The 26,669-nt window shown below is 37.6% G+C and overlaps 1 protein-coding gene across 2 annotated transcripts in view; it reads right to left on the bottom strand.

Moving 5' to 3' along the window:
• Malt1 (MALT1 paracaspase) overlaps positions 1 to 26,669 on the bottom strand; it is a 49,754-nt gene that overhangs the window by 21,590 nt on the left and 1,495 nt on the right. Inside the window, exons 2-9 of one of the 2 annotated variants that reach the window (XM_034518212.2) lie at positions 20,521 to 20,687; positions 14,399 to 14,520; positions 11,521 to 11,680; positions 10,850 to 11,028; positions 10,354 to 10,450; positions 9,756 to 9,788; positions 6,647 to 6,673; positions 3,963 to 3,992 (exon numbers count right to left, since the gene is read on the bottom strand). In XM_034518212.2, coding sequence (XP_034374103.1) covers positions 3,963 to 3,992; positions 6,647 to 6,673; positions 9,756 to 9,788; positions 10,354 to 10,450; positions 10,850 to 11,028; positions 11,521 to 11,680; positions 14,399 to 14,520; positions 20,521 to 20,687 — 815 coding nt within the window. The remainder of the gene's footprint in view (positions 1 to 3,962; positions 3,993 to 6,646; positions 6,674 to 9,755; positions 9,789 to 10,353; positions 10,451 to 10,849; positions 11,029 to 11,520; positions 11,681 to 14,398; positions 14,521 to 20,520; positions 20,688 to 26,669) is intronic. The other variant, XM_076912550.1, reaches the window with a different exon arrangement.

Genomic DNA, 26,669 nt, shown 5'->3' on the forward strand with positions numbered 1-26,669 from the left:
AAAAGCTACACAACTGGCTTATATATTTACTACATAATACTTCTCACTGTTAAATTTTATTTTAACAATGATAAATTTCATCATTATTGTAGAGCATATGACTTCTATTCATGAAAAAAAGGTTATTTCTTAACAACATATTGTAGTATGTCAGCAGCAGCCTTATATACCCCAGTTTTTACTGCATTTCTTGAATGCACTGGGACAATACTGGAAAACTGACCTATATGGTCTAATGATGCGTTTCTTAAGAAGATACACCTCTATCATTCAGCAGTATGTAATTAATTGTATTTGAAAAAGAATGATTTTTAAAATACAAGAGTCCAAGAATGTGAGAATGTCAAAGTATCAATAATTGCCAAAAATTCTTGTAAATTTTTTTTCTCAATGGTGATTTCTAAAAGCTAGATTATATAACTTTTAAAAGGTTAATGGTACGGAAGATGACCGGTCTTACCTTGAGAGCTCTACTTGGGAAGCAGCTGGTGGTTAGCAGAAGGGCTGGAATGGACTTAGAGTAACAGAGAAGCAGAGGTAGGGCTGAAATAAGATGACAAGGCCCCATTCCAGAAAACGGTTGTGGCAGAAACCAGACAGAGAAAGGAAGAGTAAAATTGAATTTGAGGAAGTAAAAGGAATAAAAAAGGTTTCAAAATGGCAAGTATATAAGCAAATAATGATGGGTTTTAGATGATGAATCCAAGAAATTTACTATAAAACTTTATAATGTAGGCACAACCCACAAGTTCTTGAACACAAATCATCCACTGGACAAGGGAACTTGCGCCTGGGAGTGTAGCTCAGTGGTTAAGTACATGCTCAGCATGTATGATGCTCTGGGTTCAATCCCTAGCACCAAGAAAAAGAAAACAAATAAATAAAACGCTAAAAGAACTTTAGAAATATACTTAGCAGAGGATCATAGACATTTTTCAGAACTTAAAGTAGTGCATTCTTCAAAAACTAGCACAGTGCTATATCATTAATTACATGTTTAATAGATCTAAGTTACTTATCCAAAAAGAGTTCATATTCCTGAGCACCTAAAAAAGGGTCTAGAAATCCTAAGTGCTATTAAGTATTTGCTAAGTCTTTGAATTTTTATAAAGAATGCAGACTTAGCATAAAATCTGACTAGTGCAATTCAATCTGACTTCCTGTTACTCTGGTGCATTCAATCTTGTAATGACTCTATTTCCTTCAAGATAATGTCGGCATTCCTGAGTTTGGCACACAGAGCCACTTACGTTCTTGCCACCGTATAGACAGCCATGAGAAATCATGGTATGTTTGTCCTGGTGTGGTACGGTCAGCCTCACCTCTGAGTATGTGCGGCCCTCCCTCTGACTTTCTCCAAGCAGCATGTAGTATGTGGTGACACTGGCAGTTCTGAGCTGTGTATTGAAGAGGTCCTAACAACCTTCAGTTTTGAGATATAAGCAGCAGCAGCACAGACAGGGAAAGTGCAGGACAGAGGAAGAGTCTCTCATCAGTACTCACTAAGGTACTATGGTGTGGAAGTGAAGCTTTCTTTTATTTGTAGCCTTGGTCACCAATAGATTATAACTACAACAAGAGACTACAAGAAGGACCTTCTGTAAACCCCACAGAACAAGATAAAATGAAACTGATACATTTTTGAGACAGGGTCTCTCTATGTAATTTTGGCCATCCTGGAACTCATTATGTAAGTCAGGTTGGCCTCAAATGCACAGCTATCCTCCTGTCTCTGCCTTTCAAGTGCTGGAGTTAGAGGTGTGCTCCAGCATGCCTAGCCGATGCTGGAGCATCGATGTTTTCTTCATCTAGAGAATTCTGGACTAATCTTACTACTTAATAGATAACTATATCACCAGCCCAATGGCTAGCAGTCCTACCCCAAGACTCCACCGTCCAACAGTACTGAGAACAGTATTTGTTCTCCCACACTCCACAATGCCACACTCATCAAGTCTGCCTCATCCACATGAGATCTTCTAATTTGTCCTTGAAAATTCTCACTGAGCCTTCTCTCTAAAGCCTTCCCTGACTCCCCTAGACAAATCTGACCACCATATTCTAGGAATAATTTAAGATTATCCATTTCTACTATGACACATACCATATTCATTCTTCTACTTACTAAAAGGTAGCAAAGAAATGAGCTATTCAATGCTTGGTGAACCTCTCGATAAAAGTTAACCTAATACTCAGTTTATCTTGTTCTTGTAGTATCAATGTCTGTGAAATGGCACATGACAGAATCACTGACCCCAGGTATCAACCCCCAACCAGCTATCAATTATATTAATTCTGAGCAAGTTTTAGAGTTAGGTTGGGTTTTTTCTTTTCCCTGAGACAGGGTCTCATCTTCACTGTTGCCCAATCCTGTGATGATCCCTGGGCCTTGCTGGGCCAAGTCTTAAAGCAATGCACTCTATTTCTCTACTACCCGCATTCTTTAACATGCTTGTTCCTGTTGCACTTCCCCTCCAACTCAGTAAACACAATGTCCTGATTCCTAATGTTTTTATTTATTAACCTTTTAAAAGGTCCCCCCCCCCCCCATGCAGTTTTTATCTCTTGGTTAAATTCTCCAAATCCCAACTCTTGCTTCCTCTGGATGTGAGCTGTAGAATCTCTCTGTGTTTGGGACACAGAAATGGAAGACCATTGGTACTCCTAACCACTGAGCCATCTCTCTCCAGTTCCACCTGTCTTCATTTTAATGCTAAATTCTGCTACAGAAGAGCCACATACCTGATCTGTAATTTTAATTTTTGTCCTTTTGGTTGAGAGCCTTAGCCTGTAGTGGCTAAGCCGTCTTCCAGCCCACATTCCTAAATTCTATATCTTAGTGTGACTCCCAGGAGTTGCCACTTCCAGGCGGTCACTCCTGCTCTGTTAGTTACAGACCTCGGCTTCTACTCAGCTCTGCCTTCGTCACTCTATTCTCTCCTCAATCTGCTAGACAAGGAAAGGGTCAACTGAAAAAAATATAATGCCCTAAAAAATCTTTCTTTATTTTCATTAATATCCTCTTCTTTTTAATCTGAAACATAAAAAAGGTTTCAGGCTGGGCATCAAATTTTTAACCCAGCATTTGGGGAGCAGAGGCAGGAAGTTCCAGAAACTCAGTCTTCCTTGTATAGTGAGTTTGAGGTTGGCTTGGACAATGTTAAGATACTACTTCAAAAAATAAAACAAAAAAGATAAAAAGGTGTTCAAGATCCTGATCAAGGCTTCTAAGACATCCTTTTAACCTGACTTCCGTACGCCAGCATGTTCACTACTTCTACTCTTTAAGCACTAGGCTACTGAGCCTTTCCCTACGGCTCTGCCGGATTGCTCGCTTGTGTCTTCCTCTCAAAGCATACTTACGCCACTGCCCATTTAATCTTACCTTACTCCCTTCTCTTCCAATTGTAGGTGGGAAAGCATACTTCAAAACTCACTGCTATCTACATGGTAGCTTCCTAATTTCTACCTCATCAGAAGACAGCGAGAACCACTTTTTCCTCTATATAACATGCATGTTTCTTTTGTTTCTATGTTGGCAGAAACAGAAACCACTTCTTAAAAGCTGACTTGAAGCCACCCCTCCCCCCAAAAAAACCAACCCCAAACCAAAAATATTTTTTTTTGTTTTTTTTTTTTTCGAGACAGGGTTTCTCTGTATAGCCCTGGCTGTCCTGGAACTCACTCTGTAGACCAGGCTGGCCTCGAACTCAGAAATCCGCCTGCCTCTGCCTCCCAAGTGCTGGGATTAAAGGCGTGCGCCACCACTGCCCGGCACCAAAAATATTTTTAAAGGCTTTCTTCCATAATTTCTTTTATCCAAAAAAAAAAAAATCTGGTCCAACATCCCTCAAATACTCATAAATCAATCAAGTTAAATATTGTAAATTCCTTCACGAAAATAAAAAATTGGAGTTAAATACTGTAATTACATTTGAACATGTACTTTAAAGTTAACTCACCTAAAGGCTGGCCAGTTTGTTCTTTATTATCTGGACAAGGATAAAAGAACAAACAGATGCTGTTATTCATGGTATGTCTTCGAAGCTAATGAGATAAGAAAAGCAATGGATGCAGACAGCAGAGGTATCATTAAAATGCTATAAATAGTGGAGGTAACAGTGGCTAGAAAGAGAAGGGGAGAAAACCAAATGGTGAACAACACACAAAAACAGAAGGAGAATGGATTTAACGTTGTATAGCATAGTGGGGCAACTATGTCTCTAACTTATGAATTTAAGAATAATTAAAGAAACTCTTGAAGGGCCCCAACCCATAGATTAATAATATCTAAGCAGATAAATATGCTAATTACTTGGACTGAATTATCCACTGTGTGTGTGTGTGTATATATATATATATATATACACATACATGTATATATATATATACACACATACATATATATACACACATACATGTACGTGTGAGTGCATGTGTGTGTGTATGTATGTATGTATGTATATATCAGGTAACAAAATGGTGAGTAATAACTTAAAAGCAAAAATGTAGAATATAGTTACTAAAAGCTAATTTACTAAAAGTTTATTAAAATTTATTAAAAGATTTTTGACAAAAATATGTGGGTTTATATTATCATACATTGAATGAAATCATTCACTCTGGAGTACCACTAGGAAGTGACACAGGAAAAGATAAGTTCAACTCGCTGTGTGCCCAATACTTGTAGGGAGGGGTAGTTTATCTGCACATTTAATAATACAGATGCTGTGGGAGCCTATTACAAGCCTTGCTATACATCAGTTTCTTTAAACTCAAAGGTTTGGTTTCTTTGAATCTTGAAGAATAAGGAAAAGCAGGCCTGAAAAATATTAACTTAGTGGTGGGTATATACTAAAGTTTTTATGAAGCAATTTTACAACTCTTTAAAAGGGCAATATATAAGGGACAAAGGTAGGGAAAGGGATTCTATCAACACCAAGAGAAACAATTACTAGGATATTTTCTTTTTTCTTTTTTTTCTTTTTTTTCTTTCTTTTTTGGTTTTTTGAGACAGGGTTTCTCTGTATAGCCTTGGCTGTCCTGGAACTCACTCGGTAGACCAGGCTGGCCTCAAACTCAGAAATCCACCTGCCTCTGCCTCCCAAGATCTGGGTTTAAAGGCGTGCGCCACCACTGCCCGGCATGCTAGGATATTTTCAAATAGTCATTAGTTCAAGAACTTTGAAGCAATTCTTACTGAGCTTCACATGAATTTGAAGATACTACAAGCAAACATAACTTTCGTGGTGATGTGGCTTTGTGCTTTCCCTAATGTGCTCACACACAGTCAGCAGGGTCCAAACAGACCTTAGTAACAGATGTCTTTGAATGAAATACAGAACTAGCCAACAGTGCTCGAGGAGCAGCTCAGGGAACAGCGAGGGGCCAGTACACACCAGCCCCACCCTAGCACAATCCCCAACGTCATGAAGTGAGCAAAACCAAGCAAACTAATCATGGTAATAAAATAAGGGGGCCATCAGGCTTTCTGCAAATGTTAAATATCCCCATGCCTTCTTAATGTATTTCTGTATGATTTGATTAAATCTACTCACAGGTTCTGTCAGTGTCTTTCAGAATGCCCACAGCTTATGCTGACAACCTCTGTCTTTATATATTCTTTATTACTGAAATGTCCTTTATTCCAGGTGATGGCTTTTTTTTTTTTAAATTTTAACCATAGCTTGTTCAGAAATCCATTGTGATCAAAGCTTGCCTTTAGAAGTCCTAAGTGTTCTTACCTGTTCAGTATTTGTTAGTCTCTTAATAGTTACAGACCAGTGCATCTTTCTACCACCAACTCTCTTCATTAACGGCCTTTCAGTTCTGGTGACAGTCCCTACCCAACCATTTCAGGGATGCCCTATGTCTGACAGCTTAGAAATGCAACATGCTACTGCATCACTATGGTCCAGTCTTCCACATTTAAAACAATGGATCTCCTTCTATAAAGAGCAACATAGCCAGGCGGTGGTGGCGCATGCCTTTGATCCCAGTATTTGGGAGGCAGAGACAGGTGGATTTCTGAGTTCGAGGCCAGCCTGGTCTACAGAGTAAGTTCCAGGACAGCCAGGGCTACACAGAGAAACCCTCTCTCTCGAAAAAAAAAAACCCCAACCCCCCCCCCCCCAAAAAAAGCAACATAAAATGACTAAAAAGCATCACTGCTGAGCGGTGCAGCCTGGCAGTGAAACACCTGGCACAGCAGGTACAAGACCCTGGGTTTCATCCCCAGGAACGCACTAGAATAAAAACAAAATTCTCAATTTTTTTTACACTTATCTATTTATTTTGTTTGTGTGTCGGGGGGCATGGTGCACATGCAGAGGAGGTTAGAGGAAAATGTGCAAGAATTAGTTTTCTCTTTCCACCACATGGGCTCTGAGGGCCAAACACAGGTAATCAGGTATGGCAGCAGGTACTTTTACTCATTTAGCTATATTATTGGCTCAAGCATTGATATTTTGTTATCCAAAATACTTTTTCAACCTTTATGGTCTTGTAATCAATAATATTTTTACATTTTGTGTGCTTTAAACTGAACGTCATGTAAACAGTAGTCCAAGAATGTAGGCAAGAATGTCTATAGCACCTTTATTATACCAAACTTAGCAATGTAAAAAAAACTGTTTGTAATACTTACCAGGATGCCCCAAATTATTTAATTCATCTAAAATAGAGTAAGAGAAAACAGATTAATTTAAACTCATTTAACTGCCAACTTAGCACAAATAGTATGACTACGAGAAGCAGTTTGAGCTGTGCTATCATGTTACAGTTCAGTATTAGTTGAGAACTTTTCAAAGTTAAATGAAGCCATACAGATACTGAACAGGTAAGAACACTTAGGACTTCTAAACTGTTTCACTTTAACTAAATTACAAAAACTTAAATAAATAAACTCATTTATCATTTGTTCAAGGTTTTAGATACTTATTCATAAATGATCTTTCAAAAATTAATAAACCTAACTCTAAAACCAGGACATTTGATGAACTATTGTGGACTATTGCAGAGGATGGTTCTTGTGTATACCAAACCTAGTTTCCCTGCTATTAACATCTTATGTTAGTCTATTACTCTTATCACATTTGTTTTCTCCTCGAGATCTATTTAAGACAGAAGAAGCATTTATTGTGTCCCCTTAGACATGCTTGGTTGTGGCAGCTGCGCAGACATTCCTTGTTTTTAATGACTGTTTCAGTTTTGAGTAGTAAAATGTTCTTCAATTTTTTTTTTTTTTTTTTTTTTTTTTTTTTTTTTTTTTTTTTTTTTTTTGGTTTTTCAAGACAGGGTTTCTCTGTGTAGTTCTGGCTGTCCTGGAACTCACTCTGTAGACCAGGCTGGCCTTGAACTCAGAAATCTGCCTGCCTCTACCTCCCAAGTGCTGGGATTAAAGGCGTGCACCACCACTGCCCGGTGTCTGTTTTTTTATGTCTAGATTAAGGTATGGTGTGCTTCTGGGGGAGGTAGAACAGTTTCAGAATTAAATTGCATCCTCTATACACTTTTCATACAGGATAGCACAAGCCCATAAAACAACAGTCATCAATTTTTTAATTATTAAATTTTATGAAGATAAAAATAAACATGAAATAAATTACAAGTGATACAGGATTAATAAACTATTATATGGAAAATATATCTTTGGTTTGTTTGCTTTAGGTGAGGTCTCAGTAGGCAGCCCAGGCTGTTCTTAAGCCTTCCGTCTTCCCACCTTAGTGTTCATGTGCTACCTTTCAGTCATACCACCAAGCCTGGCCAAGAATGGTATTTTCATACTACATAAGATCAGCTTAAGAGTGGTATCAACCAGCATGTAGAATTTTTGATGCCTTTTATCCTAAAGATTAATTTCTAGAGAGGTAGGTCAGCACCTTACTCCATCTCTTCTCAGTAAGAATATTTCAGACAGACATTTGTAATACAGTTAGATGTTTTTTCTTTTTTTTTTTTTTTTCGAGACAGGGTTTCTCTTTGTAGTTCTGGCTGTCCTGGAACTCACTCTGTAGACCAGGCTGGCCTCGAACTCAGAAATCCACCTGCTTCTGCCTCCCAAGTGCTGGGATTAAAGGCGTGCGCCACCACCGCCCAGCTCTTTTTTTTTTTTTTTTTGTAGATGTTTTTTCATATTCTGCATTCCATCTTAACTGACCTTTCTTTTGGCCTCCTAAACCACTATTTAAAATTTGCATAGTCTCACTACCCTAAATTACAGCTGACTCTCATGTTTTTAACTGTATCCCTTGTCCTAATAATATTCTAACAAAATAAATAAAATGAAATAGGAAACATTAAAATGAGATACAATAAAGGATACCATTCACAGTATTTGTCAACCCATCAACTATAAAATGTCTAGTTTTGCAGGCTTCTTGAGAAAAGAAGAGTTGGATATGATGTTTTCCATTTGAAAATTTTAGAGGATCTCTACAGCTACATTGTCATCTCTATATTCCAAATAGTTATCTGAAAATTATTGTTTGTGCTTTTTTGTTTGTTTGCTTGTTTACTTTTTTTTTTTTTTTTTTTGAGACAGGGTTGTAGCCCTGGTTATCCCAGAACTCACAGAGATCTGCTTGCCTCTGCATTTCAAGTGCTGAGATTAAAGCGTGTGCCACCACTGACCAGTTGTTTGATTGTTTTGATCATTGAAAAGAACAACTGCATAGTGAATTGTACCATTACAGAAACAGCCGGGGAGGCTAACAATCACATGCCCATTCTGAAGCCAAACAGCAATGCTCTTCTTATTTATTCTTGAAGGTCTCTTATGTTAGAAAGTTTATAGAAACACACACACATGCAATTAATTAGGCAAAAAATATAAGAAAGAAAAGGAGTTTGGTTAGGATTTTTTTTGGTTAGGATTTCTGTACATGGCTTCCCATCTATAAGATTAACAGCTTTGTGATTAGAACTTCTTATAAGAGAATTCTGGTTCGAACTATGATTAGAATTAAAACAGTAATTATTTGTAGTTTACATGCTACATATATAGAGATGAATGATAGGAAAATCAGGAAATGTATAATATTACTCATCCTTACTTTACCCAAGTAGAACCTGAGAAAGACTATGTAAGCAGCAATTGAAAAAATACTTTGCTATCCACAACCCTAATTTTTCAATCAATGTCATAGTACACAAAAGGGAGGTAGTCTAAGTTTTAATATTTAATATGACAATTTAAGTACAATGTTTTTGCTAATTAAAATAAGTTAGAAGTTTAAGCTAAAATGGATTTTCAGTTCTCTTTCCATGGTGAAAGTGGCATGTAAATAATCTAAAACAATGCAGTTTTGAAAATCCTTATCAATATTATTTTCAGATTTAATAACTGATTAAATGTATCAAATAATATATCTATCCTGAAATTTTTATAGAAACTATGTTTGCCATTAAAGGGCATCTTAAGGAATAAAATAATGTAAACAAATACTTATTTAATGTTTAAAATATATTCTATTACAATAAAAATTAACATTAAGAATTGCCAATATTCACTATTTCAAATAACTTATAGAGAAGCTCTGGATTTTATGCACAACAGGAAATCAACTGAAGATTACTTTAGGAGTGTCTGTTTAATAGTGAAAATATACAAAACTTTAAGGCGTAGGACACAGTGTCATGAATTATTAGAGCTAGTATTTTTTCCATCACTGTACTTAGTGAGCTAGGACATTCCACCTCTCCCCAGAGTAACCAGCATGCAGTAGACTTGGTCTCAAACCAAAGGATTACACTACCTTCAGTGCACTCCACTGCCTCATCTGTTCTTCCTTATGTTAGAGAAAACAAATTTGAACATATTGTAACTCATAATCTTAGGAAGGGTAAACAGCACAGAATCATGTTGTCTAAGCAACACATGCATCAATATGTGCTACTTTTGACAAAGTCACTGTAAATGTATTCAATGCAACAGAACAAACTCCAAAATCACATAATTCACAACAGAGAATACTGATCAATAATTATTTTTCATTTACATGTCTCTGACTTTTTATGTTTTATTGAAAATCTTTTCACCAAATCAATCTTTTTCTAGTTCAGAACTACAAGAAATATGTTTTGATACAAATATTTATGATAGAATGTAATACTAAAAAAATAACTAAAATAGGATAAATAAAATCATTTTTCAGTTACTTTGTTTTGCTCTTTGTATACAACTTAGAGAATTAATTTAGTATGAATTCTCTAAAATTCCTGTATCAGACAATGTAACTCCTTATATATGATGCTATTAAATGGCATGGGGAAAAAGCAGTAGGCTTTGCTTTGCTCACACACTCCAGTGTATACAGCTTTTATCTTACACTTCAGAACACTAATATGGCTTACCTATGATGATTTCTACCTTCTTACTATCTTGACTGTCTCGATCGTTATATACATGACACCAGTAGGTTCCTTCATGTTCTAGATCCACATATGGAACCTGTATCAATAACAGAACATATATTTTCTCTTCAACATTAACTTAAAAATTGCTTAAAGTAAAAGTCATTGTATTTAAAAAATTTCTCAAATACAGCATTTCAAAAAAAATTATATATCCTTATATTATCATCATTCATTAAACTAAATATTAGCAGGCAAATGATAAAATTATTCTAGCAGTATAAAGTTTGGTATCGTAATATTTGACATTTTATATTGAAGCCTCGATTGAAATCCTGTCCTGTTGCAAATACAAGAAACTAATTACTACTGAAACATAAAGAACTCGAACTAAAAGTACCGAAACATTCCAAAGAGTATGAATTTAAGCAGTTCTTTTACATCTTAATTGTATCATTTATTTTATAAATTAACACCCCCCAAATCAATTGCCTACCGTGTAATGCTTTTTTGTCTCATGTGTTAATGGTGACTCATCTTTGAACCACTGGTAGTGTGGCAAAGGACTTCCAATAGCAACACACTGTAACAACAACGTGCTGCCTGGCATCAGCCTTTGGGACTTTGGTTCAACACAGATTTGCAACTTGGATTCTGAGATGCCATCCACACTTCCTTATATTAAAAGAAAAATAAAATCTCTGGGTTAAATTTTAAAAATTCCCTATAATTTAAACAGAGATATGTCTAAGTCTATCGTTTAGTTTTTTATAGTCTTTAAAACCATATTTAAAGACATTTTTCATGAAATTCCCACAAATGTTAAGAGACGTTCTAAAGAGAAAAAGAATATTGTGGTGAACAAAAACAGTTTATAGAAATACTGAGATAACAGGTGGGCAGACTCTCAGGAATATCGAAGTAAGGGGAGAAACTCAGCTTGAATTATGGACACCACAGCTAAATGGACAGGGCCACAAACACCAGCAGCTTCAAGCTGAGCAGCAGGCACAGGAATGAGAAGGGCCCATGTCATCTTAAGAAACATAGAGAATGACAATCAAACCACACGGAGTCAATTCTGAATGACTCATGCATGGCTTTTATGCTCTGGAGTTATTTTTAAATAAACATTTAAACAAACATGTAACTTCACTTCTCACTCACCCTGGAAGCTGTCTGAAACTTCTGCCACATCACACACATCCAGCTGTGACCATTGGCTAAATTCAAAGGTGGAACTGTTGTTAACACGGCAGACATAAAAGCCTGCATCTTTTACATGCACGGTGTTAAAAATAAGTTCTGATGAATTTCCATATGGGATCTGCAAAAAGATCAGTAAGAGGGCATGCGTGAAGAATTCATCAAAAATCCAGCTTATAATACATGCTTTGTAAAATCTATGATTTGATTACAGACCTTTGAAAAGTATGTTTCTTTTTTTCTTCAAATTCTAAAATGTCTGCTAGTTACAAAGTAAAAAGTAAGATTTTGAGGACTAAAGTAAATCCACAGTCTTTAACAAATCCATCCATTAGAGAGGTTAACTGTTCCCCAGATTTGAGGAGCTCACTAGTAGGAACTCATCATTAAAATAATACACTTATTTATACAACTGCAACTTTAAAAAGTAGCATACAAAAACAAAACAAAACAAAAAAACAACAAAACAAAACCCACCCCACTACAATAGAATGAAGAAAACAAACTAGCTATTATTTTCCTTTCTGGCCAAATTAACTATGACTACATGGCTAAACTATTTTATCTTGGGACTTCACTTTCTCATCTACAAAATACTTAAGAAGAAAGGTTGCTTAACTAAAACCATATCTGGCTTCTCTGAAGTGTTTGGCTTCATGAAAGGCATAGACATGATAAGAAGGAATGGCCATAGTAAGGTTTCTTTCATTTTGGTCTGAACATCAAGTAATGGTTAGTTTGTGTTCCCTTCACACTAATCTCAGATTAGAGTAAATCTATCATAAACTCTCTCAGTTTTATCTTCATAAAGAAGACAGACTTTCATAACAAACAAACATCTCGAGACTTCCCTAGTTTACCCTTGCTCTTCTAAAACACCTTTTCTTGTTTTGAGTGGCATTGGTTTTTTTTTTTTTTTTTTTTTTTTTTTTTTTTTTTTTTTTTTTTTTTTTGAGACAGGGTCTTACAATACAGCCCTGGCCAGCCTTGAGCTCTGCCTCCTAAGTACTACCATTAAAGGTGTGTGTAATTTGCCCAGAATCTCATCTTTTATGAAGAAACACACTTGATTTCTCATAAGTTAGAAATATAAGCCTCTAACTCAATTAATTTAGCAAACTGTCATGAATAGTTTAAGCTTTTTTCTGTTTATTTATTTATTTATTGATTGATTGATTGATTGATTGTATTTGTGTGTGTCAGGATGCACACATGCACATATACCATGATGTATGTGTAATGTTCAGAGAACAACTTTTGGGAATCAGTTCTCTTCTTTGATCACGTGAGTCTTAGGGATGAAACTCAGATCATCAGGCTCATCAGCAAGAGCCTTTTCCTGATGGGTTGCAGATCCATGTTTTTCTTCTGGCAATTCTTTTTTTTTTTTTTTTTTTTTTTTTGAGACAGGGTCTTTCTACATAGCCCTGGAATTCATTATGTAGACCAGGGTGGCTTTGAACTCAGAGATCCACCTGCCTCTGTTTCTGAAGAGCTGGGATTAAAAGCATGCACTACCATGCTTGGGCCCCATCTTTTTTAATTTTAAGATATATTTTATTTATGTCATTATATATGTGCTTGCCTGTATGTGTGTATGATCACCATATGCTTGCAGCACCTGCAGAGGCCAAAGGTGGCTGTCAGGTCTCCTATATCTGCCATGTTAGTGATAAAAACCACAGCTAGACACTCAGGAAGCGCTCTTAACTGCTGAGTCATTTCTCCAGTCCCTACTAATCCATTTTACCTATTTGCAGGGCCAAAGCTCAGAATCTAAGAGGGAAAAGTTTTTCCTTCTCAATAACCCATCTTCTCTGAAATTGTTCCTGCATTTTTTTCTTGGTTTTAGCATGTTTCTTCCCTTTACCAAATCATTTTCAAAAACATACTCTAAATCCTTTCTATCACAAATTAGCCAACAAACAAAACCACTTTTTTCTATGCCTCCTTCTTAGTAGGACTGAAGAAGTTGGTAATCCCTTTCTTCTTGAATTACTTTTTTGCCTTTTATTCTTCTCTTTTGACTGTTGCATCTTTTAATTTATTTCACTATATACACTCTCACTGTTGTCTCTCTAGATATCCAAACTGAAAGTGTGATTCACATGCATGTATAATAAGCACAGTTTGAAGCCACACTCTTATTTTTCCACCTAGACAATAGACCTCTTCATAGTCTTCTCAAACAAACAAAACAAACAAAAAAACCTAGAGAATAAACATGGCCAAGATACTCAAGTTGAAAAGTAGAGAGCCCTCCTTAATTTTTCTTTTTGTTTCCTCATGCTCTTCATCTGATTTATCAGTCTGGCTAACTCAAAACACACGCTCAAGTATGCCCTGTGATTCACCTTCATTAATTCACTGAGGCTATACTACAGGTATTTTTCAGCAGCCCAGGCAATAGATAGCCTGACTGTCTTCCTGTTCTCCGCCTTTTTCAAGTGACAAGTTTTTAATGTAAAAACAAACAACAACGTCCCACTCCCCAACATAAATCCTTTGTTTAATGTAGGCAGTGGTGGTACACACTTTTAATCCCAGCACTCTGGGGCAGAGATAGGCTGGTCTCTGTGAGTTTGAAACCAGCCTGGTCTACAGAATGAGTTCTAGGACCCCCCAGGGCTACAGACAAAGAAACCCTGTCTCAGAGAAAGAAAAATTCCTTGTTTAAAAACTCTGCTGGTTCTTCCTATCCTGTTACCATGCTGTTTATGTTCTTCCTAGCTCTAAACCCACAAAAATGACCAGCTAACCAATCAACCAACTAACCAATCAACTAACCAACCAGCTAACTAACCAACATAAGTAGAATTAAAAGACATTTAAAAATTACCTCTTTATTCATTTTGAACCATTGATACTGTACAAAAGGATGTCCAGTTGCCCTGCAGCACAGTTTTACAAACTGTCCCGCCAAAACTGCCTTGGATTCTGGGTTTACGGTGATCTTTAATCCTTAAAACAAACAAACAAACAAACAAACAAACAAACAAAACAAAACAAAAAAACAAAGTAAAGTTACCGAAGAAGGTTTTTCTTGATTATATGTAGAAAACAACAAAGAAATATTTTAGAAATAGTTTTTATTTTCATCTTTATAATAAATAATTTATTTCTTCTCTGTCAGTATATATCTTCAGCTGAAAATTTTGTAAAACAAGAAAAAAACTTTACTGCAAAAGACTTTGATATACTCGACTTCTCCATGGTTGGGAAGGAAAATTACTTGCCACATTTCCCCAATTTTAAGAAATATTTTTCCCCTATACGCTAACATTTCTGAGATTGGGATGCACCTTTTAAGACACCTGCAAGGTAGACATTATATTACAGTTCTCAATGCCAATGCATACAAATATCTGGTCATAAATATTCATATGGCCAGCAATTCAACTGAGTTAAATGCCTAAGTAGTGCACAGGCTAGTGTTTTTTTTTTTTGTTTTTTTGTTTTTTTGTTTTTTTTAAAAACTTGACATGAACTAGAGACACTTGGAAAATTGAGCTGGTGTCTAACTAGAAGCTTTACCCCTACTGACTAGTGTTCATGGTACTCTGTATACTACCAATTGAGAAAGGCAATTATCAACATCTCCCAGCTACAAACCATGTAACCTCTAACAGTGACCTGTCTGCAAGATATAATGGTGTAAGAGCAGCACAAATGTCACGGGGGTAACCTTCCATTTTTGATTAAATTTTAGGCCTACCCCATGAGATGGAATCCATTGCTGACATTGCTAAAATGATGAAGAACCTGAGACTAGATACATCATGGGCCAAGGGGGAATAGTATTATTCTGCAAAAAGAACATAGCAATAAAATGACCCCTAATGACGTATTGCTATACTCATCGATCAGACTATTTCTCAACCTTCACCAGAGAAGCTGCTTCTTGCAGTAGATAGAAATAACACAGAGACCCACAAGTGAACAATGTACAGTGAGAGACTTTAGAGCATTCAGTCTTTTTTTTATTCTCTCATATATTACATCCCTACTACAGTTTCCCTTCCCTTCTCTCTCCCAGTCCCTACCTCCTCCTCTTTCCCTCTCCCCCAGACTTATGCTCTCCCAGCCCCCATCTCCTTTCAGAAAAGAACAGGCCTCCCAGGGACATCAACCAAGCATGGCATAACAAGCGACAATAAGACCAGGTATACACTATCAAGGTTAGATGAGGTAACACAGTAAGAAAAGAAGGGTCCCACAAGCAGGCAAAAGAGTCAGGGCCAGCCCCTGTTCCCACTGTTAGGAGTCCCACAAGAACAGCAAGCCAAAACATATCTGCAGAGACCTAGGTCAGACCCTCACAGGCTCCCTGATCTCTGTGAACCCCCAGGTCAGTTGATTCTATGGGCAGGTTCTTATGGTGTCCCTGATCCCCTTAGTTCCTCCTATCCTTCCTCCTGTTCCTCTCAGGACTCCCGGAGCTCACCCTAATGTTTGGCTGTGGGATTATGCACAAGGCCAGGGATCTCTGCAAAGGAGGAGGTGGAAAGACTCTAAGAGCCAAAGACAGTGGATAGCTCCAAGGAAGCAGTGTCTTCCAGAAACAGCACATATGAATTCAAAGACACTGTGACAGCATGTGCAAGACCAGCACAGAGTTACACCCCTAATCAAGAAGCTATTTGTAATTGATGTCAGCTGGCAAAGAGAAAATCAGTTTTCTACAATGGAGTTGAATAATCAACCACAGCCCAGGGCAGGCCCCCATGTCCAAGAGCAGTAGTTGGCCAGGTTTGTGTGTGTGTGTGTGTGTCTTTTTTTTTTTTTTTTCTTATTGGTTAAGTTTTGCTTTTTGTTCTGTTGTTTGTTGTTAGAGAGAAAACAAAGTTGGGTAGGTAGGGAGGTAAGGGGATCTGAGGAGTTGAGGGAGGGAGGGGGGAAATATCAAAATAGACTGTATGAAAAATGTTAAAGAAAAATCTGTTTTATTATTATTATGTGTATGTAAATGTACATGTGTGTACGGTACCTGCACAGGTATGTTTCCAGGTGTATGCACTTGTGATGAACACCAGGCACATCAAAACTAGAAGCAGTTTAACACATAATTCAAGGAAGACAGATCTAGAGCAAAGTAGTCAACCCCTGTGCTGTGGAAAAGCCCAATGAGAGAGCTAGCAGAAGTAGGGACAGCTCATTCCTAGGGGCTTCTTTAGAAACTATATTAGGTCCAAGAACTTAGGAGCACATGTTTCAGAATGAGCCTGCACTTATCTTCAACTTCATGCTAGTGGCAACTAGAAGTGACTCCCCAGCTCTGTCTTGGCTACTTTTAGCTTTCAGAACATATAAACAGAAATCTAAGTTAGCTTCTCAAAAGTCAGGGACCTCTATGCTACAGTTATCGCTTAAGAGCTATCTCTGGCTATGGTTCCATAACAACTGGAAGAAAATATAGCAAATCAGACTAAAGTTCTTCCTTCAGTCAAATGAATCTAGTTTCCTCTTCTTCCTGAAAGGTCTGATAAGATGCTCATAGCATCATCTAAAGAATTCATCCTATATTAACCACACCTCTCTGCAAGGACTATCAGAAAAAAAAAAATAACACATTGCTTTCTGTGGAATAAGAACTAATGCTTCCTATAAAATGTCATAAGTACAAAGAAAACACTAGCATGCTTTGCATCTTCATTAAAATTTAAGAATGCAATGCACTAAGCCAGGTGTGTGTGGTGGCACATGCCTTTACCAGCACTCAGGAGGCAGAGGCAGGCAGATCTCTGAGTTTGAGGCCTGCCTGGTCTATAAATTGAGTTTCAGGACAGCCAGGGTGATTATATACAGAGATGCCCTGTCTCAAAAAAAACCCTGAAAAACATACACACAAAAAAGAATGCAAAGTACTAAAATGGAAAACTGGAGAGCAGATAAACTTACACACACACACACACACACACACACACACACACACACACACACACACAACTTTTTTACAAGACAGGGTCTCACTATATAGCTCTGGCTGTCCTGGAACTTACTATGTAGACCAAGCTGGCTTTAAACTCAGAGATCTGCCTGACTCTGCCTCTTAAATTCTGGGATTACAGGTATGCTCCACTATGCCTGGCTTATAATTGTTTTTAAGAGTTGTTCTAGATTTGGTATGTCTGTCCTATTAAACAAAGACCTTTTAATAAACAAAAATAATTGCCTTGTTCATCTCTGAATTCAAATACTTAATGCTTGAGACCATGAAGAATATGGAATATAAAAGTGTTCAAAGAATAATTCTGAGCAAAGTCACAAATTAAACTGATTTTTGTTAGAGCTTAAATCTTTCTTTCTTTCTTTCTTTCTTTCTTTCTTTCTTTCTTTCTTTCTTTCTTTCTTTCTTTCTTTCTTTCTTTCTTTTTTTTTTTTGGTTTTTCGAGACAGGGTTTCTCTGTGTAGTCCTGACTGTCCTGGAACTCACTCTGTAGACCAGGCTGGCCTCGAACTCAGAAATCCACCTGCTCCTGCCTCCCAAGTGCTGGGATTAAAGGCGTGCGCCACCACCACCCGGCAACATTTTTCTTAAGATAATCTTTTTCTTAGATTTATTATTAAAACATAAAAATATTTTCTGTAATTATTTTTTGTTTGTTTGAGAAAGTATTACTCTGTAACTTGTAAAGCTCTTTACTCTGTAAAGCTTGTTAGGACGCACTCATGTAGCCTGGCTAACTCATGGGGATGCTCTTACTTCCGCCTTCTTGAGTCCTGGGATTGCAGGTATGAGCTATCATTCCATGTGACCTGTAACTCTGTGAGGCAGAGGATTCCCATTCACTCAGCATGAGAACTTAGTAGGTGGTATAGTGCATTAGGCTGGTGAAGTTCAGTCCGTCTACTTTAGGACATTCATTGCTTAGACATGGGCAACAATTGCATGTGGGGATCTGCATTAGCAGTTCACTGTTCCTAGCCAACAGGCCTAGCTGAGGAAGCCGGACACTCAATCCAGTACACTCCAAATAAGGCATATAAAGGTATACGGTAAAGCAGGAATGGCTGGGATCCATGTTACCTCCCTCATAATCTAAGACACTTTGTATTTGTGGTCAAGTCTGGTTACATCTCCAGGGTCTGTTGACTCTTTTTCTTAACCGATCAGTCTATTTTTGTGTGGTGATCCATGTGGTTCCTGAAAAGCTGACTCAGCCTAATTCCAGTCTTAGCTTTAAGCCAGGCATAGCAGCACATTCCATGTCCTTGGCTACAGTGACAGTATTAGGGACAAGCAAGTGAACAAAACTAATTAAAATAAACCTGCTTTTTGCTTAGAATTTTGAGACAATGATAAATGAGACTAAGAATATCCAGCAGATATCCTAGGCTAGGTAAATGTCAGTCTTAGAAGGAAGCCAATATGAAGAAAGACGGGGAAAAACATTAAACTTACATCTCTTCTCTACCTCTTAGGAAGCCTATCTACTTCTGGGTGTTTCAGGTAGAAGTAATATATTACCTTCAAGACATCAATTTGAGTTTGGGTTTCTCATAGGTGTACTTTTACTACTACATCTTATGTTTCTAATTGCTCATATTAAAAATGTATCATAGGGCTGGAGAAACGGCTCACTGATTAAGATTGGTAGTATTTTCACCAAGGATGCATATTGAGTGCCCAGAACTCACCACTGGGTAGTTTATAACTACCTGTAACTCCAGTTCCTGGGTTCCTATGCCCTCTGGCCTCTACGAGTACCTGTATACATGTGGTAAATATACATTTATGCAGGTGCATACACATAAACATAATAATATACATTATTTAAAAGATCATAGTCAATTTGGTTATATAAAGAAACATTAGTACAACAAAGTTATGTAAAATAGAGACCATCAAGTCCATAGTTTTCAGCCCTTGTAGGCTTGACTGGATTCCTTCCTCCTAATGGGACATATGGCCAAATGGAATCCTGGAAAGGAGGCTTCCACTGCTGTTGCCACCAGGCAATGTTTGTTTATTTGAAACAGGATTTCACCATGTAGTCTAGGCTGGCCTTGAACTCTTGATCTTCCTGGGAATACAGACATGGACTACCTAGTCAAGAAACTTTGATGATATGTCCTTCCTCTCTTGATGTAACTGTAGCTGGTCAACTCCACCTGTAGCTATATGGAGAACAGACTGTTTTCTAATTTTTAAGTATCTATTTCTCCATCTGTTTCTTATTAGTTTTTTTTTTTAATTTTGCATTTTATTTTTATTTGTGTTTCTGTGTATATGCAGGTGAGTGTAGGTGATGTCAAAGATCAGAACAAGACATTGGACCCTCTGGAGCTGGGGTTACAGGCAATTATGAGTTGCCTGACGTGGGTACAGAGAACCATGCTCTGGTCCTATGGAAGAACAACAAGTGCTCTTAACTGCTGAGCTGCTATCTTTCTAGCTCCTTGCTCCCTATCTTCACATGACTTTATATGTGAAAAGCCTCACTAAATACAGGTGTAGTAAGAAAAAATTCATATAGCTAACATTTCAAAAGTATTACAATGATAAAAAATAGTGAACATAGGACCTCACCGTACCTCATCTTTATATACACATACATAAAAATGATAAAAATGTTCACTGTGCTTTGAAGCAGTGTGGCTACACTGTTTCAGTGTATGTTACAGAAACCTAACATGTAAATACTTTAGCATACAACTTCCTAGAATATAGGTGTCTTCTGGACTACAATATTATGGCATAATTCTCTAATATCAAATATGTGGGTTACACTCAAATTTTTAAAATAATTGCTTAAAAATGTTTTGTATGGCTTGCTTCCTGAACTACAATCTAAAACTTTTGATGTCTCAACATAGGGGAAGGGGAATGAGGCTCTTCTATACATTTATATTTTCCAAAAATACTGAACACAATTTACCTGGTCAAAAAAAAAAGGTATTCTTCTCTATGATTCCATGACTTTCCGGAGAATAGTCCTGAAAAGGGAAGGGGGAACCTACCTGGGGGGTTGAGAAGCTGAAGAACCTCAGTGTGTTCCAAAGCCTGTAGGAAGTCGCTCAGTTCTGTGACTGTACATCCTTTTTCACCCATTAGTTTCAGTAAACACAAACTTGGGCTTCCCTCTGGCTCCAGTACTTTAAGAGAACACTGTTCCAGGTCCAGGCAACTGAAACAACAGATTTAATTCATGATATATGTAATTTGTAGCTGGACTATTCATTGTAGGTGCTGTACAGAAAAAACCTTGGGTGGTAAGAAACTAATTACATCATGAAAGCTTCCCTCCTCTCCACCCTCCTCCAGCATTCCTTTCTCTCTCTAGTCTCTTCCTCCCTTTAGCTCCTATAATTATTAAGTCTGAAGGATGGAAGAAAAAGATCAAACTTTTATCCTTCAATTGAAAGTGAGGAAAAGGCCAGAAATTTGCTTTACTCCTTCCATCTTTCCTATTATTTATTTAGAGACAGAATCTTACTATGTAGCTCTAACTGGCCTGGAACCTGAAATACAGACCAGGCTGACATTGAATTCAGAGAGCTATCTGTCTCTTGTCTTCCAAGTGCAGTCTGCTAAGTCACCACACCAGCCTTCTTTCCTACTCCCCTCCCTCCTCCTCCGTTGTTTTTTTTTTTTGTTTTGTTTTGTTTTTTTTTTTGTTTTTTTTTTTTTTGTTTTGTTTTTTATGAAAAGGTTTTTTGGTATAGTCCTGGCAGTCCTAGAACTCACTCTGTAGAGCAAGCTAGCCTGGAACTCAAAGAGATCCACCTGCTTCTGCCTCCTAAGCGCTGGGATTAAAGATGTGCACCACCACTGCCCAACCATTTGGTGGTGCATTGGTGGAGGGGTGGGGTGGGGAAAGGGAATCACAAAGAAAGTATTTTTATTTGTGTATCACAGACTCTACAGTTGACAGTTGCTGTCACAATCAAGGCACAAAAGGTTTGAAAAGCTACAGATGATAATCACTATTGGATTTAACCTGCCTTGATTATTTTAGAGAGCATTTCTGATATACTTCCAGATGAATCTTAAGCATGATATATGTCCAGGTAATAGAATTACAATTCTCTTTACTTTTTCTTTAAAGATGAAGTAGAATATGACCCAAAATGAAGACACTAACTAGTAGGCTAGATGCTACTGTTGTCTAAAAAGAATAAGTCCCTCATCTAATAAGGCCAAATAACATGAACAGATATGAACAGTGTGAGAAGTATTAAGAACACAGAAGCTAGTATCTCAAAAAGATACTGAATAGGATAATCAATGTTATAAAGTCAGCAACTCCTTCAGTCTTCTCTCTCAATCCACCATTGGGAACCCCATGATCAGTTCAATGTTTAGCTGTGAGCATCTGCTTCTGTATATTTCAGGCTCGGGCAGACCTCTAAGGAGACAGACTGAAGGAGCTGAAAGGGTTTGTGGCCCCATGAGGAGAACAACAATACCAACCAACCAGAGCTCGCAGGGTCTAAACCACCAGCCTGGGAGCACATAGGGAGGGACCCATGGCTCCAGCTGTATATGTAGGGGAGGATGGCCTTGTTGGGCATAGGTGGGAGAGGAAGTCCTTGGTCCAGTGAAGGCTGGATGGCCCAGTGTGGGGGAATTTGTGGGTAGGGAGGTGGGAGTGGGTGGGTGGGGGCATATCCTCATAGAAGCAGGAAGAGGGGGGATGGGATAGGGGGTTCCTAGGTGGGGGGGGGAATGGGGAAAGGGGATCACATCTGAAATGTAAATAAAATATCCAATAAAAAAATAAAATTAAAAAAAATAAAGTCAGTAACTGAAAAAGGCATAAGAAGCCCTTGTTAAAGATCATATATTAGAAATAAGTTATTAAGTTTTCAAATGAATATGAGATTTATAAATACATGAGTGCAGTATACAAAATACATGTTTTAGGATTCAGAAGTTTACCAGGCACTGACTGATACATGAAATTAATATGCCATTTCATCAGATATAACCAAGGGATGTCTCAATTCATATAGAGAAAAAGCTTAATAGCCAGAGTTTTCCTTCCTAACAAGGAGTAAAGATCAAATTAAAGTTAAATACTTCTGTTCCAAAACAAGGTATAAAGTAAGAGTAGGATTTTGTACCATTTTGTTTTACTGATTTTCTGCATGGGCACTCAATTGGCTTTTGGCTAAGGTGATGTGTACACATACTCAAGTTTTATCTTTCCTTTTTTAGTTGCATTCTTGTAAGAGTGTTCTTTGATGTGGTTTTTATAAACATGAATTTGGAATTTAAAGAATTTCTTTATCACAAAAACAGGTGAACTTTGCTTTTAAAAATTATTTTTAGGTGCTAGAGAAATGGCTCAGTGGTTAAAGTGATAAAGAGAACTCATCACCCCTCTAGAGATCTAAGTTCAGTTCCTAGCACCCATATTACATAGCTCACAACCACCTGTAACTCTAACTCCAGAGAATTCTTTTTTCACTTCAGGCAGAAAAGCAACTGGAGGGGTTTCAAGGAACAAATTAGGAACAAGCCTAACTTAAGGGTTTTTATTTTGCTGTTTTAGGTTCAGGTGGCTTCAGGTTTAAAATGTTTTGTGCCTCGGTTTCCCCAGTGCTAGAATGACATGTTGTACACTGTTGTACTTCTCATACCTTACCTGTTCTTTGAGACAGGGTTTATGTATCCTAGTCTTGTCTCACAGTCGCTATGGAGAGGACCTTTAACTTCTAATTCTCCTGCCTCTACCTTCCAAATGCTAAACACAGGCATTTGCTACCGTGTGTGCTTTATGTGGTGCTGGGGATGGAACTCACCCATACTAGGCAAACATTCTATCAACTGAGCTACAGTCCCACCTTGCTTATTAATATTCGGGAAGAAGCACTGTTACTGTTGTGTTTAGGACGGGTTGGGGAGAGCAAAATCAAGAAACTATTAGAAGAAATTGGGTGAGACACGTAGGCTTAACCTTAACCTTGTATGGCAGTGGATACCATATTCTAAATATATATTGAACATAGAGCAATCGGGAATTACTGACGAAAATGATGTACATACAAGTAAAATCAGGGATGAGTGGATTTTCTGGTCTGAGCAACTTACGTAAATACAGGTGACTAAGGGAAAGAGGTTTATAGGAAAGTACCTATTAAGTTTAGGACATGTTACATTTAAGATGTCTATTCATCACTGGAGATGGCAATAGCCACCTACATACATATATCCGGGAAAAACAGATATTTCTCATTGTAATCAGCTTGACTGTATTCAAAGCCCCGAGTGGAAGATAGTATTAGGAAAAGATTAGGTAGAAAAGCACTTAAGAAATAAAAGCATGAGTTCCTGCACATTACAAAATTCAGACCAATGAGACAGATAACAGGGACACTTTCATTCATCTTTTCAATATGTTTCCATTTTTATCATCGTCTACTTGAGGGTAGGACTACTGCAGCTAAAGAACACTGCAGACAAGCAGCAACAGATGGTTTCCCCTTGGTTCATATTTCACAGCTCCACTTTCAAGCACTCTGCTTAGAGGATTTAGATACTTTAAAGCTCTCTGAAAGTTCTGCCAGCCCTCATAGTTTAGCTGTTCCACACACCAACAACTAACATATGTTGGCACACTAAGAGTATGTCTAAACTGGCAGAAGGTAGCACCCAATTTTATCCAGGCAGAGTGAATTCCTGCACCTAGAGGCAGAGGAAGATCTCTTTGTGTTCATGGCTAGTTCGGTCCACATAACAAGTTCCAGGTTAGCGAGGGCTATTAAAAGTACCTGATATTAGATCAGTTGAACAGAATCAGGGTCAGTAGTTACTGGAAACTAGACTACATGCAAAGATTCAATCTGAATCATCAATAATCATACCAATAGTCACATCAATAATCAAATGTAAAAAACATTTATGATATTCTTTTTTTTTTTAGTTTTTTGAGACAGGGTTTCTCTGTGTAGTCCTGGCTGTCCTGGAACTCACTCTGTAGACCAGGCTGGCCTCGAATTCAGAAATCTGCCTGCCTCTGCCTCCCAAGTGCTGGGATTAAAGGTGTGCGCCACCACCGCCTGGCTATTTATGATATTCCTAATCTCTGGGGACAGTGCTGAATCTTCCTATGATTTTTATTATTAAATTCTCATGTAATTTAAACAAAGATGTAAAGACTGATGGGGAAATGTGACCAGAGGCCGAGTGTGGTGGCACTCAAAATGCAGAGCGGGGAGGATCATGACAACTTAGAGGCAAGCCTGATTTATGTAGTAAGAACTGGTCTCAAACCAATAAAAAACGAAAAGAGAAAAATAAACAAAAGAGGCAAAAGTTTGAGATTAGACTGTGAATTCAACGACTGAGGAAAGCACTTTACATTCTCTCTCTACCAGAGGAGAAGGCCTTTATGACCTTCTATCATCAGATGCTTTCCTTTCATTAGTATGAAGTCATTTGAACTTTTCAAGAAATATTAAAAATAATAATAAGAATCACCAGCTGACCCTGTGTATCCCTTAGGCTCATATACTCCAGTCCCAAGTTTTCAGAAGTGCTAACTTCTGTTATTGTTTTCGAGACAGTGTCTTATTATGTGGCACTGGCTAGCAAAGAAGTCACATTGATCTGTCTACCTCTGCTTCCTTAGTGCTGGGATTAGAGTGCACCACCATGTCTGGCTTTCGGTACTAACTTTTAATGGCAACTGATTCTTCTGATTTCAACTGGGATGAGTTTAGTATTTCCAGATCCTCCAATCCTCCCAACCCCAATTAACCTAGTCAGAGCTATCTAACCACCATCTCAGAAGACTCATCAAACTATAAAACATACTTTTATATAAACTATATAAAACACTGTCAGACTCTCTACCTTGAATTCTAAGATTCTAAAAATGAACAATAAGTAACTGGCCTTCTGTCTGTACTACTCCTTCTAAAGTGGCTTCAAACTGTTCCCTAAGTTCCCCCCCCCCCCCCCCCAAACAATGGCTAACAATGTAATTTACTTAGCAAAATTGTACTGAAGGCTTAGGAAGGAAAACCTAACACCCTGCAAGAAGTATCCACTCCTTTACAGTCCAGTAGCCATGCTTCTTTTAGACAGGGCTTGGTATATTGACTTTTATGTCTTCATCACCACACAGGCTCTCTCCAAGAAGCCTAGGGCCTTCAAGAACTGGATTTACAATTAACACTATAATACCCTGCAGATTTACCCACAAAGGAAACAATTCCTTGTATTATGTAAGTCTGGAAGTTGACAAATTGATGAAGCCTGAATGATAATTTGGACCTACTTTGTATAACCCAAAGCCCAAGGTATTTTTCCTAGAACAGAACTCATGCCCTCTGTCTGCTCAGCTTTGCTAGTTCATCTTTTGTCTGACTTCTTCTCTGAGACAGGGTCTCATGTACCTGATGCTGGTCTTGAACTCCTTGATCCTCCTGCCTCTATCTCCCAAGTGCTAGGATTATAGGTATGTGTTACCGTGTCCAGCTTAGTGTGTCATTTTCTTATTTTTTAAAAATCAGGCAACATGAGCCTTTTCTACTTGAGCTATAATCCCATGGCAACGTCACTCTTTGCCTCAACCCTAAACTCTGAAGCTCACAGTTGTTGGGAACGTTAAAGTAGATGATGATTTTAAACAGCACACGAGATATACTGCATGTTCAGTAAATGGTATTATTTACACTCAACTTAGCATTCCATACGTTACTGTGATTGGTCCCATTTAAAGGTTGATTAGAACTTCCAGCTAATAAGAAGTACTCAACAACTACAATTTTGAACAAAGGACGTCTCTCTCTACTTAAGAAGTATTTGCCAAGAGAAGTTCTATGTATAGCACAAAATAAGAAATGACTTCTGTTCCTAAGCTTATAAAGATGTATACACACAATTACAGTAAAAGTCAAAGCTTAGCTGTCTGACAAGAAAATGGAAGAGTTAAAGGACAGGCTGAAATCTTGACAATGGTACAAAGTAGTGGTCCAAAGTCCTGTTAGGGAACACCCAGTGCAGTTCCTAAGACTACTTTCAGGTTGTTTATAAGTTTAAAGCATTTTTTTCATGATAGTACTAAGACCCTATTTTCTATTTATTCTTAAAGGAAAGGTTTCTAGAGTTCTGATACTTATGATACTGCAATAGAATGAATCATATATAGAAAAAAATA

This window comes from Arvicanthis niloticus, chromosome 14 (genome assembly GCF_011762505.2).
Source record: "Arvicanthis niloticus isolate mArvNil1 chromosome 14, mArvNil1.pat.X, whole genome shotgun sequence".
Classification (NCBI taxonomy): Eukaryota; Metazoa; Chordata; class Mammalia; order Rodentia; family Muridae; genus Arvicanthis; species Arvicanthis niloticus.